At 36.9% G+C, this 14,796-nt stretch overlaps 1 protein-coding gene across 3 annotated transcripts; it reads left to right on the forward strand.

Moving 5' to 3' along the window:
• The first annotated feature begins 275 nt into the window (after positions 1 to 275).
• Positions 276 to 4,671, forward strand: LOC131043491 (FT-interacting protein 7). Of its 3 annotated transcripts, none has more exons than XM_057976696.2 (2): positions 276 to 709; positions 994 to 4,671. In XM_057976696.2, the coding sequence occupies exon 2, from the start codon at positions 1,145 to 1,147 to the stop codon at positions 4,430 to 4,432; it is 3,288 nt and encodes a 1,095-aa protein (XP_057832679.2). In that variant the 5' UTR covers positions 276 to 709; positions 994 to 1,144; the 3' UTR covers positions 4,433 to 4,671. The 3 variants fall into 3 exon arrangements, with proteins under 3 accessions (XP_057832679.2, XP_057832680.2, XP_057832681.2); XM_057976697.2 differs by having other exon boundaries at positions 1,004 to 4,671; XM_057976698.2 differs by having other exon boundaries at positions 1,040 to 4,671.
• The last annotated feature ends 10,125 nt before the right edge of the window (positions 4,672 to 14,796 follow it).

The raw sequence follows: 14,796 nt of genomic DNA on the forward strand, positions 1-14,796 counted from the left end.
CATTATTCGTTCCTTCTATGGTAAGAATTATTCTGTAGCAGACAACAGCTCGAACAGACAATCTTTTATGACTCTGATAGAGTTAAAAGCAAATGCCCATTTGAAAAGCCTCCACTTCCTTAACCTCATTAAGAAAGTCCAACATAATTCTCAAAAAGTGAGAGAACGCGGTTTGCAGATCAGGCTTGGAAAGAGGAAAAAAAAGCAAAAGCTGCCGAGATTAGACAATCCGGTCTTTAAAAGAGACTTTATTTCATCCATCGCTGGACTCCACCATTACCACTCACAAGTAAACAACGGAAAAAAAAGTGCCATGGATTGCCATCAGCAAGAGTCATGGAAGACATACTTTAGAGAAATATCAGAAGAAGATCTTTTATTCATTAATAAATATTTGTTCTTGAAGTTCAGTTATGATCCCTTAAATTCCAGGTCTAATCCTTCACCCAACCACATATTAAAAATGTATTTGTCTCACAAATTACTCTGCGCTCCTTGAATTTTGCCTTATACTTGTTTGGTGATTCACCTAATCCTTCTCGCACTGAATCTCATTAGCTTTGTAGTCAAGTTCTCAAGCATAGAAGAATCCAATCTATTGGGTATCTTCAGCTGAAGAAAGTCTTTAACATCCACCTGTATATCTGGACACTTCTCACCAATCAACTGAAGTGCTGCTCAGAGTCCTGAAATACTTTCAGAGTCCAAGGTAAGTACTCTCAGTCACAGACTTTTGCAAGACAACTTATGTATACTATGTTAGATTTCAGTTGATGAACTTTTAAGCAGCCAACTGGACTTGTAGATTACTTTTCAGCACCCAAATAATTTTTTGTAGTAATAATCAGTTCCCAGCTGGGTTTCTGCAGTAATTTTGAGCACCCTACTGTTGTTTGGCAGTAATATTCAGTTCCTAACTGGGTTTCCGCAGTAATTTTGAGCACCCTACTGTTCTTTTAAGTGTGTGTGAGCACTGAACTGATCTTTGTACAGTATTTTTCAGCACTCAACTGATGATTTGCACAAAATCCTGAGACAGAGCTCGTGGGTGGAAGGTGATCAAATGCAGGCCAAGGCAAGGACATAAAAGCAGAGACACATGCAATTTGTGTTGTCCATGTTTGCATGTAATTAAAGATAAAGAATGGGTAAAGTAAGGAAACTGGTTGTTGAGATAGTTGCTGCTCACAACTTGATGCCCAAGGATGGTCAGGGTTCTTCGAGTGCCTTTGTAGAAGTAGACTATGATAATCAAAGGAGTCGAACTCGTACCGCGGAGAAAACTCTTAATCCTATTTGGAATAATGAGAGATTGGTGTTTGATGTGCCCGATCCAATGAATTTGCACCATCAGATTCTTCAAATAAATGTGTGGCACGAGAAGAATCCTCCTCCAGGTAGAAAATTTCTGGGTAAGGTGAAAATTCATGGTAGCACTATTGTCAAGCAAGTTATAGACGACGTACTAAAATTTAACTTGGAGAAGAGGAGTATTTTTTCTCTTATCAAGGGAGATATTGAATTGAAAATTTATACTTTTGATGAGGAAGACAAAAAGAAGAGTGGTGGAGGAGGAGGAGAAAAAATTCAGCAAATTGAGTGGAAGGAAAAGGAGGTGAAGCAAGAGAAGCAGGAGACAAAAGAGGAGGATAAGCCGGAGAAGCCGGAGAAGCAGGATAAGCCGGAGAAGCAGGAGAAAGCAGAGAAGCAGGAAGCAACAGAGAAGCAGGAAAAACCAGAGAAGCAAGAGGTAGCAGAGAAGCAGGAGGCAGCAGACAAGCAGGACGCAACAGAGAAGCAGGAGAAAGCAGAGAAGCAGGCGGCAACAGAGAAACAGGAGAAACCAGAGAAGCAGGACGCAACAGAGAAGCAGGAGGCAACAGAGAAGCAGGAGAAAGCAGAGAAGCAGGAGGCAACAGAGAAGCAGGAGAAAGCAGAGAAGCAGGACGCAACAGAGAAGCAGGAGGCAACAGAGAAACCCGTGTTGGAGGTGAAGGATGAACCTAAGCTGCAAATACACAAACAGCAGATATCACAACCTGGGATATCAGTTGTTGCAGAGAAGAGATCTGACCCAAAGATAGTGATAATGCACGATGTTCACTCACACCCTTCAGATTATGAATTGAAGGAGACCTCTCCACATCTGGGAGATGCAAGAGACAAGGATGGCAGATGGGTTGGCAGCGACAGGACCTCCAACACCTATGATCTGGTGGAACAGATGCAGTATCTCTATGTTAGAGTGGAGAAGTCCAGAGGTCTCTCGGCTATGGATATCACCGGGACTTGTGACCCCTATGTGGAGGTCAGGCTTGGGAACTACAAAGGCACCACCAAGCATTTTGAGAAGAATACAAATCCAGAGTGGAAACAGGTTTTTGCCTTCGCCAAGGACAGGATACAATCTACTAGTGTTGAGATAGTGGTGAGGGACAAACGAATTGGCAAGGATGAATCTATTGGGCATGTTACTGTGGACCTCAATGACGTTCCCACAAGAGTGCCTCCAGATAGTCCCCTGGCACCTCAGTGGTATAAGCTGGAGGACAAAAAAGGAGATCCTAGGCATAGAGGTGAGCTCATGTTGGCTGTATGGATGGGTACACAGGCTGATGAAGCCTTTTCAGAAGCATGGCATTCTGATGCTGCCACAGTTCACAGTGATGGAGTGGCAAATCTTAAATCCAAAGTATATATGTCTCCAAAACTGTGGTATGTAAGGGTTAATGTCGTTGAAGCTCAGGATTTGCTGGCTAGTGACAAAGGGCGTTCCCTTGATGTCTGTGTTAAGGTGCAGCTTGGAAATCAATTGTTGAAGACAAAAACAGTTCAATCTCGAACCACAAGTCCCATGTGGAATGAAGATTTAATTTTTGTTGCAGCAGAACCCTTCGAAGAACATTTAATCCTGTCAGTGGAGGACCGGATAGGTGCAGGCAAGGATGAAGTGATAGGGAGGGCAATAATTCCTTTGCATACATTTGAAAAGCGTGTGGACTATAGAATTGTGCAATCCAGGTGGTTCACTCTGGAAAGACACAATATTATAGAAGGAGAGCAGAAGAAGAAGGAAAACAGATTTTCAAGTAGAATCCATTTGAGGGTCTGTCTCGAGGGTGGTTATCATGTCCTTGATGAATCTACACACTATAGCAGTGACCTCAGGCCTACTGCAAAGCAGCTATGGAAGCCAGCTATTGGCATCTTAGAGGTGGGTATACTGAATGCAAAAAAACTACTTCCGATGAAGACAAAAGATGGACGTGGAACTACTGACGCCTACTGTGTTGCCAAATATGGTCAGAAGTGGGTCAGAACAAGGACACAGATTGATAACTTCAGTCCAAAGTGGAATGAGCAGTACACTTGGCAAGTTTATGATCCATGCACTGTTCTAACTGTGGGGGTTTTTGATAACTGCCATCTTCAAGCAGGGGCTAAAGCTACGGATTCAAAGATTGGAAAAATAAGGATTCGTCTTTCCACTCTTGAGGTGGACAGAATTTATACTACCTCTTATCCTCTACTGGTACTGCACTCCTCTGGAGTTAAAAAGATGGGAGAGCTTGAGTTGGCTGTCCGATTCAGCTGTTCATCTTTGGCTAACATGATGCACCTCTACGCCTACCCTTTGCTTCCAAAGATGCACTACTTATACCCTTTTTCTGTAACTCAGCTTGAAAACCTAAGATACCAAGCCATGAACATTGTGGAGATGAGGCTGAGCAGGGCAGAACCACCTCTAACGAAGGAAGTTGTAGAATACATGATAGATGGGGATTCACACATGTGGAGCATGCGTCGGAGTAAAGCCAACTTTTTCCGCATAATGTCTGTACTCTCTCCACTGATAGCAGTGGGCAAATGGTTCAATGATATATGTCAGTGGAAGAACCCTGTCACCACCGTTTTGGTGCATCTGTTGTTCTTCATTTTGATCTGTTATCCAGAGCTGATACTACCCACAGTTTTCTTGTATATGTTCTTGATTGGCATATGGCATTTCCGCTTCCGGCCCCGACTTCCAGCCCATATGGACACTCGCCTCTCTCATGCTGAAGCAGTGCATCCTGATGAGCTTGATGAAGAATTTGACACATTCCCTTCTACAAGAAACCCTGATTCTGTTAGGATGAGATATGACAGGTTAAGAAGTGTTGCAGGCAGGATACAAACTGTAGTTGGAGACATAGCTACTCAAGGAGAGAGATTTCAATCTCTCCTAAGTTGGAGAGACCCGCGCGCCACTACCATGTTCATCATTTTTTGCCTATTTGCTGCAATTGTTTTGTACAGCACTCCTTTCAGAGTGGTAGCACTGCTTGCAGGTCTGCATATGTTGCGCCACCCAAGATTTAGGCACAAGATTCCTTCTGTTCCCATCAATTTTTTCAGAAGATTGCCAGCACGAACTGATAGTATGTTGTGAGCTGTTAATCCCTAAAAGTATTAGGAGGCTGATATGTCAAAGTAGGTGTTTTGTTCATTATCTCCGTGCATGTCTGGGCACAGGGAATATGAGGCTTTTTATATAGCATATGACTTTGTGGGTCAAAGTTAAATCTCTGTAAAATGTTTTGAGGAGTTGTCTGTTGTTAGATTAGCGTAAATCTTTGATCCCTAATGTAATATAACTTGTATTTCTTCAAAAAATAATGGTTTTTCTTGTTTCAGAGGTAAATCTAATACTTCATCTGTCATCATACATTGAAGTTTCTGCTTGGGGATTTATTGAGGTGTCAATTCTTCTCAAAAGGATCATTTATCTGGTTCATGTTGGAAAGTAAATCGCTAAATCCCAATGTTATTGATCATTCTTCTTCATTCAAAGATCATTGCAGGTGTAGCATACCTCACCAGATACAAGCTGCATAAGCTTTAGTATCTGTTTTGTGTACACGCTTTGATCTCATGCTTTTTCTTGTTTCAAGGAAAAATGAGAGCCTTTAGCATCTGCTTTTTTGTGTACAAAATCTTTGTTGAACAGATGATTTCAACCCTAGTTACAAACAAGGCATATATTAAAATACATCTACCTTATTTCTCCCTATCTTTCATTCCAGTTTATAAAAGTGCCTTAAAAAGAGTTAATTTTTTTTGATATTATAATATTAGTATTATTTTTTTTAAAGTGGATGTCAAATTAACATAAAGTTTACTGCTATAATTTATAAATTGTTTTTATTTTAGAATTATATTATGTATGGGGGTCTATATATATGTGTGTGTATATATGTGTGTATGTATGTATCATTTATTTTCTATATTTTAAGGAATCATCTAATTACAAATTTTTATATTGGATATGCCTAATATAATTAAAGATTATAGATAACAATAATACAAGACTCTTGCGAATGAGAAGTAACATAAATACAATAGATACATGTATAGTAAGATTTCACTTAGACAAAGATATGTAATGATCAACACACTTTTAAACCTCAACTAAAAGATCAATTTGAGACTCTTACAAGAACAAGCATAAATTAGAAATCAAATTCATTCACTACCAACCATTCTATGTTCATCCTAGTTGAGTTGACAATACAATTCAAAGTGGCTCGAGTATTCCTTGAATAGTGGTAGTTGATCGTGTTAATGTGTCCTTCATCATGACGGATATCATTGTGAGAGGAAAAGATCATTTGAGTCTTTCTTAAATTTGTTGATTTGTTGTGTCATGTCTTCACTTTTGCTTGCCAAGACTTTTAATTGCTCATGCAAATTATTGACATGTTTCTTTAGTTCCTTTTTGGCCTTTAGTTGATCTTGCATGTTCGTCAACAAAACTGCCTTCTAAACCGAGAGGTTAGAATAGAGTAATTATATTTCAACTTCAACATGACAAAACAAATGAGGAGACACAACCTTGTACCTAAATTTCTAAATGAATTTGATAATCACTTTTTTATAAATTTTGGAGACCAAATTTGAGACATAATGGATCCAATTGGATAGTTTTTTAGGACCCTCTGTGAAGAAAAAAATTAGTAAGGGAGATCATACTAGAGTTCCAAATCTTGCTTGAGTGAGGATGGAAGTAGAACACATGTCTAAAATATTTTTTTGTATAGTAGATGGAAATGGATGAGTGTGAGTGAGGCAATGAGGGAGGGGTTGAAACATAATAATTTCTATCACTCTTGAGCCACATGCTAATCTAACAATTTATGCTAAAGAGTATTCCCCAATCTTGAGACGCAAGGAAAAATAGATTAAGTTCATTGTAGATGACATTTTGAACATATATATGTGAGTCCCTTAAACAATCTACATAGTACTTTTGCCCCTCCTACCTACATGGAAGGACTTTTTCCCCTCCTAACTACATGGAAGGGTTTCATTGAACATAAAGTAGCAATTTAACCCATATTTTCATGATCAAACAAGGCCATCATAACATGATTCTTTTTGCATGAAATTGGCTAATAGTAAAATTTTCAAGAAGATAGAAACTTTTGTATATTTTTTATTTTCTAGTCAACATATATGTTTTAAAAAATAAAGACCTATATTCAAAACAAGTGGGAAAATAACAAATAAAAAAAAAAAGAAAAATATTGTCTTACTATATTTATGCCTTTCAAGAAAAACCAATTTGGACATATTAAAATGAATCATGCACTATGGGACAACTTATTTCTAAATTATAATTATTCTAATTTTAAGAATTACTAATAATAAAATATACAAAAGAAATTACAGAAAATGTATGAGATCATATATCAATATTAATGATATATATCTAGGAAATTATTACAAGATTTAATTTCTAGTTTAAGTTATTTGTTGGAGAAAAATAATTCTCATTTAAAAAAATAATAGAAAGTATAAGAAACACTTTTAAAACAAATTCACAAATTATTTATTTATATCATCTTCAAAGTCTTAAGATTTTTGTGTTATGATTGAAAAAGTGAGTTTTTTCATAATATTGATTTTCACAATGCATTTAGGACAAAAAAGAAGAAGTGAGACACACTATTCTATTGTAACTTGAGGATTTGAATAAACATTATATGGTTTGATATGGGAAGCTTTACATGTGACAAGTTCCAAGTTGTGAGATAAGATTGGATTTGAACTATATATAGTTTGTTCACTAGAGGGTTAAGCTAACCCAATTTGGTAGATAGAGCTAACTCACTTTAAGTTCATCTAATCCATCTCACCTATCTCAACATTATCTTTAGGCCAACTTTGGATTTCTTTAAATGTGAACTAATTTTCATCCACTTAGAGAAAGACAGTTTAAATTTATGCTTCACATTTAATATTAGGGAAATGGAAAAGTGAGGAAGCAAGAGTTTATGTGTGGTTTTAACAATGAAAAAAGGGAGGATACAATTAATGATCCATCTCCAACCTTTAATAAAGTTTTAAAACATTACCAAAAGAAAAAAAAAAATTGAGTGTGATAGATGGGATGATAAGTTCTTGGATCTCCATGGTGGTATATTCGTCAAAAAAAAATTAAAGGTGGAATTCATGATTGATGTGATTCCTACTCTTCCATTCAATTTTGGGAAACTTTCACACATCTTTGAAAATATAGATTTTCTTCCTAAATAGTATCTTTCATTTGAACCTATTGATTGAGCCTCTAGGTAGCTCATTGTGTTAAACCAACATGTTCCACCAAATGGACTTGAGGTGGGAAAATTGAAACCATGTTTAAATGATTGTTCATACTAAGTTTAAGGTGTTCGGACATAGTTTTCTAAGCCCTCCAAAGGGTGGTCAATGGGACAAAATATTGAGGTTTTTAAGAAGGGGGTGAGAAACAGTTTATCTTTTCTAAACATCTACATCTAAATGATCGTTTGAATTATAAAATAGATAAGTTTTTTGATTAAGCAAAAACAGGTTTTGAGGGGACTCGAAACCCCTTACATCAAATATTTAAAGATAAAGCATTATAGAATCATAAGAGAACCTAGGACTAAGAAACAAAACTGGCTGCAAACCAAGAGCAAAAAATACCCAGCAACCACTGAAAGACCAACAAAAGCTTAGCGAGATGCTGACAAAAACAACAACACATACCACCTACTTAAAAATGTCTAAAGCATGGGAGGCCTCCTTCTCAAGCAACAAAATAGCCTTGGAAACTTCCTTAAGGTCCAACAGGTACTATGGAAGAGACCCTTCCACCAGTTTAGTGCTCTGCCTTGTTCTCCTAGTGGTGCGGGGATTCATCTTCGAGCTCGAGGCCACAACATCATTTTCCAGATCCACAACATTCTTCTCATTATCAATTCTCTCTAGCCTGGAAACCAAAGTATTCATGTGGACCGCAAAAACTTTCATCATAGCGGCACTATTCTCCATGATTTTCTTTATCCCTTCCTTAATTTGCATCATCTTCTGGTTGATCTCATTGTTCTTATGATCCTTTATTCTCTTTAATGGTTCCACTGCCTCACCATTCTTCTTTAAAATATCTAACATCATTTTTTTCTCCCCCACAGTCCAAGTAGCATACTCATCTGTATCCTGATCCACCTTCTTATTTTTTGCCACCTGCCTATCGTTGTGCTGCTTAAGACCCCCCTCTTCAATTTTGATGCAGAGCCCTCCTTGAAACCTGTCAAACACATCAAAATGTATGACACTGACCCCTCAAACCAAGAATGGGATCCTATCAAGATAAGGCTCTACAACATTAGGTATAACTTCTCACAATCTCCAAGACCCATGCCTACTCAATAGGGGTATCTTGCCAGAACACACTCCATGGTACCTACAAGGGTTACAATTCAATTTCATACTAGTTTTAGGTCATACAATACTCATCAAAGTCAAACAAAGCACCGGTTGCAAGATATCATGCCCATTCCTTAAGAAACTCACCCAATTAGGCCTAGTGGCTTGTAGCCCTATTTAGCGGGTAAAGGGAAATTAAGTCCAGATTCTCCCAAACACCTTAGCAAAAAAATTATGGAATCAGACACCCTTTTTGAAGTTACACAAATCCCCAAAAGGAAGGATCGGGGTTTGAAAAATAAAGGTCTTTGTCGATAGGATGTTGATTGTGCTAAAGGGCTAATTAGGCCTCTTTTGTGAAGCAATTATGCTCAGATGAGTGAATCGGTTAACTACACCCCCTTGGGCATGTGAGGGACCATAAATCATGAGGGGTTATAGGGTTACACGCTTGTAATCATCACCATTTTCACACAAAGGTGATCTATTTGTTCAAGGTCTAGGTAGCCACATAGAGATGTCTACCTAAGATCACCCCAAACACACTTCTTCCTTGCTTTCCCTACAAAACCCTCTTGGAATCCTAGAATAAAATGACCATACTTTCCTTCCACCAAATCCCATGAGCCTCAGACTGGTGAAGTGCAAGATATGGCCATGGAAGAATGAAAACTCAAGGTAAACCCTGGTTTTCCGGGTACCTACAACAAAACTTGAATATCAGGAGCAACACACACAATCAAGACTTCAAATCAAAGCCAAAAAAAAGTTAAATCTTCCCTTCAACTTATTCACATCATTGGGAATGGGTACCAATCCGTACAGAACCGTACCATAGACAAAAACTCCAGAAATGCAGGAGTTTTTTTAGTTTGTTGGCATCAAACTCTCCTCCGTACAACTACTCCTTGGGAATTGGATCCACAAGGTTCAAATACTGCTCTAGAACTTCTCTCAACTGAAAACCAAGAGGTTAGAGCCATTGGAGGAGTTCGAAATATCAAAAATGCAAAAAGTGTATAAAAGTTGCTCATGACAACTTTTGACAACTTTTGCAAAAGTTGTCAAAATGTCATCTTTTGCCTTATAAGCCTTGGGTCAAGTTCAACCCCTCCTAAAACACCTTAAAACACATGAAATCAACACATTTGATCCCCTATTGTCCAATAGTCCTAATTGGCTCATAGAAATGCCAAAATAGGAGTTTTGCTCACAAGATGGGGTTCCTTATTACAAAAACACAATGCATGATTGAAAACCTATACAAAATATCCTAAAGACATGTTTAATGCCTTAGCCTCCCTTCTAAGAGTCTGAATTATTATCATGAAGGGTTTGATGGGGTGCTCCTGCACCAAATTTTGGCAGTTGTGGCTCTAAGTTTTAAGTTCAGAGTCTTAATTTCATGGAAAGTCCACCTGTTGAAACGGTAAAAATCAACCGAGGAACTCCTTGCAGTGCCCAATATGTCAATCAGGGTTTCCAGATTGTCATGTAAGTCCTCTGAGTCTAAATCCATCATCTCGTAATCCTGTTCTTCATACTCATTCGAAGATAACTTACCCTCCTCCTCAGGATCAAACATATGATCCATGGAATTATCCCCCGAACTAGGGGGTGATCTGGCATTCTCCTCCTCCTCAGAGTCAGACTCCCTATGGTCATTACTTGGTTCATACTCCTTATCATCCTTTGAGTTATTTTTAATTTTCTTAGCCTTGAACTTACAGTGCTCATAAATAAGGAGGATAAGGCCTTGATGGGCAAGAGGGCTAGCTTTAGGATTTTTAATGAAATCTGCCACATTATCATTCACAGAACAGGCGAGATAATAAGGGACAAAAATATTAATGCCATGGGGAAAATGGTTTAAAAGGACAAAATGATAGCTATAATTTTTTGTAAACCTACCATCGATGGTGACATACTCCATAATTTCCCTAAGCATTTTCATCCAAAAAGTTTAATTTGAAGAGGGGTAAAGTAAGATTTGTTTGACTTTACCAAATTATTCCTCTTCGCATCAGATTTAGAGAAGGTCTTCATGACACTGTCAGACAAGTTCCGGTCTCTAAAGAAATTCATGCCATCGATGAATATGCCTGTCACCTCTGCAATTAACTCCTCATCCAATTTGAAAGTATGGCCGAACAGGGTGACTTTCTTCTTACACCATCCCTTAACAAAGGTTTTGGAGGCATGATCCTTCTTTCCGTACAACTTCTCCATGAAACTAGCCACACCTCCCTTCTGCAGCCTCCTCCATATTTTATTTTCCTTCTTCCAAGCCTGGCAGCTCGGGGGTTCAATCATGTTGATATTTCCTCCCATGGTGATGACTAGCCCAAAGATATCAATCACAACCACAAATTGAAAACCTTGACAGTGTAAACGGAAGAAATGAGCGTTAAGAGACTCAACGGATAAAACAACCTAGAAAGCATGCGATATAAAATAGATAAGTTAATGTCCAAGCAGTGTTCAATTCATGGGATATTATTTTGTAATAAGAGAAACCCTTGAATTTGTACTTATTTTATCTTATTCCAGAGGGGAGAAATGTTGTTTGTAGGCATTGGATTATGTTTTCTCTTCAAGAACTCACCATTTCCGTAGAACATTGCTCATTATGGGGAGGCTATGCAGTCTCTCTCTTTCTCTCTTATGGGGGGATATTTATTATACATATGTGACCAATTCAGTACTTTGGGAGATATTTGGAGTCCTTCATGCTTAGTTACATGTACTCTTTTTCATTTATTTTTGTTTGTTGGAGAGGAGTTTTCTCCCACTAGGTTTTGCTCCCTTTCTCTATTTATGAGAGTTACATTGATTTGTACACGGGTACCGAATCAAGCCTTTATTTTCAAGACCAATTCATGTTTGTATCTTTGCATTCATTATTATCTATATGGCTTATCCCTAAGTTAATCTGAAGGGGGGTGTTGGAGTAGTTAGGAAATTATCTAATTATTTAATTAATTAAGTCCTTTAATTACTTTATTCACTTAAGTTGAACTTAGATGGTTTTTATCTTTTATTAGATTAGGCTAATAATAGTTTAAGTTCACTTTGTTGATCTAATATTTAGTTGAGCTTTAGTTTAGCTTTATTTAGCTCCTTTATGTTTTTTTATTAAGTTTCCTAGTTTTAGATTAAGTTTCTCTTACTTTCAATAAAGCAAGTTGTTTGTTCATTGTAATCTATCCAATTTATTTACAAGTTAATCTCAATATTAGATTCATTTTTGGATCAATCTCTCTCAAGGTTGGATAGCATTAATCATGGCTTCTTCCCTTTGAATATGATAGTTGTTTTGCTTGTAGGTGATTTGTGGGCTTGTGGGCTTGAACAAATAACTACAAAAGAATATTCTCTCTATAATATTCCTTCTAGATACTATTTAATTTTCTTTCTATTAAGATGATTTCTCACGTGTATAGTCTTGCACGTGAACACATACCATGATTCTAGAAAGTAGCTGCTAATGTTGGTAGTTCTTGCACACATATCATAAATGTTTCATAGAAAGCATTCAAAGGTTGCTTTCAGTAGGAACATCATACTTTTATAATATTTCTTTTGTTCTAAGTTTCTTGACTACATTGTATTTTGGAGATGCTTCTTTGAGAGCATCTAAAGATTATAGTAGAACATCATTTCCTAGAGCAGTTGAACAAACATTTAGAGAGTTCATCTTCAAGATATTTATATGTGATGTTGTGATATTACACTTCCATTTCATTTTCTCTCTTTTAAGGGAAGTTTTATCTAGTAGTGTTTTCTTAATTTATCTATTTTATGATATTTTTTGTGTTTGGGTACCTCATTAGGCCTAGTTGTCAGGATCCAATTTCTTTTTTCCCACCTTAGTCATGCTTAAGGAGGGGTGGAGGGATTCTAGTGTTAAAATCTTTCCATTTTAGTATACCTTCTAAGATAAGCTTGCATATGCATATTTTTTTTGAGAATAATAGTTACTTAGCTGCATGCCTACATCCTAGATAGAAGTCTATTCTACTTGGCATCCCTTACACTAAAAATTGATTCTTTTGTTGTAAGGTGATCATCATGAGAGATAATGGATATTAATGAAATATGTATTACTTCATAATTTTTATTTTGCATTACATTTAGATACCTACAATAAGAAAGAAAGTGACCACCATCTCATACATGAATGCTCTCACCCTCCACCATGCCACTGCCACTGCACATGAGAGGCCATCTAAAAAGAAAGACACAAAACCTATCACAATTAAATATAAGTATTGCCTCCACTAATATCCCAAACACAAACACTCAATCCAAAGGTATCAAATGCATCGATAGCTATCAAAAACTAATAACCATAGCTAAAATAACACCTATAAAAAGTGATAACACATCCAAGTATTCATACCTACAAGGTATACAAAACATATTAAGTGAATCACATATCATCAACATATACAACCTATAAAATGCAACTATAAGCTCTAGGTGCAATGCCTATCACATATGTAAACCTAGAAACTCCCACTACATAGGTATGTCAAATATAAAAAATAATCAATAGACCCCAAAGATCTACTAATACCATATCATAGAAAGTGTAACCATAACCATGTAGTAACAAGGAACATCCATAATAATATCACGAATAACCTATAATCCAATAACCTAAAAGTGAAACTCTCACAATAATTATACAATTCTCTCCCATGTTCTCCATAATCAACAAAAGAAAGAGATAAATGACCCTCCATTTCATCTCCCACTTGACAACACATGGGCACAAACTAGTGATCAGATAACTCCAAAAAAATAAAAAATCCAATGTAATTTGAAACCAAATATCCAAGAAGATAACCAAGACCAAAGAGAGAAACTACAAATCAAAACCTATAGCATGTCCTTCTACATACACCTCTAAATGCAAACCATGTCAAGTCTGATCTCCTCCATAAAACTCCAAATGACAACAACACCCAAACCCATTTAGTCTCTTAGACCAAACATAGATATATATCATATAATCAACATGGATGTAAGACTCTCATAACCAAGAAGATCAAAACTAAAGACCTAGTCCCAATCCAATAGAATAATCCCAATAAACCATCTCTTAAATTCAACATCAATGAATGCTATCATAATAACAACTCAAATTAACAAGAAGATAACCAATGCCAAACATCTCTCACACTAAATCCTCTAGAACTAACCACCTATCCATAGCTCAAGATCTATATCTATGAAAGATAAGCATATACATAATGCTCCTGAAAGAAACAATGGGCAATACCTCTCAAGTAGTAAACCATTGAGTATACCAAGAGTGGTGAATTGGAATGCTCATTAAGTTATCCAAATCATCACGAATCACACTAAGAAAAATCTCCTCCTAAGTATATGCTAGGTGAAAGCTCCTCGGTCTTCCTGTTGAAACCATCAACCATCTCAACATATGTCTCTAATCACAAGAGAATACCAACATCACCTATGTGTCAAAGTATCCATGAGTACATGTAACCAATCAATCCATGCAAAACTCTAAATGCAACAAAGCACCATCACAAAGTAATCGATAAAATGATCATGTAAGCAATACCAAGAGAACCAACCAAGATCAATGTCAAATATCCAACCACATAAACATGACAACATGATCTAACCATCCCCTCCTATGAGATAACATGATTCATATTAACATATCGAATAACCATATCATGCCAAAACTCTAAGAATGCAATCAAGAGTGTACCATACCATAATATCAACCATCCTATAAAACAAGGATAACATGTCAAATGAGAGAATAAGCTACACCTCAAAACCAAGAACTCCATGAGTCCTCCAAGGCCAAATTTTGACGCTAGGTTTGTGTCTGTCTACCAAGATCTCTTGGAAATTGACCGCTCTGACAGAAACTTGTATGTGCACCTGCAAGCTTGAAAATGGAGTGTTTATGGATAAATAGGGTTTTGCCTTATTCAAACCCCTTGTTTTGGTGATTTTCACCTCCACAAATAACATATATTATATTGAAAAGTGTGTGTGCCCTAGAATCTCATGTGTTTGTAAGATTCCTATGAGCTAAAT

This window comes from Cryptomeria japonica, chromosome 4 (assembly GCF_030272615.1).
Source record: "Cryptomeria japonica chromosome 4, Sugi_1.0, whole genome shotgun sequence".
Lineage (NCBI taxonomy): Eukaryota > Viridiplantae > Streptophyta > Pinopsida > Cupressales > Cupressaceae > Cryptomeria > Cryptomeria japonica.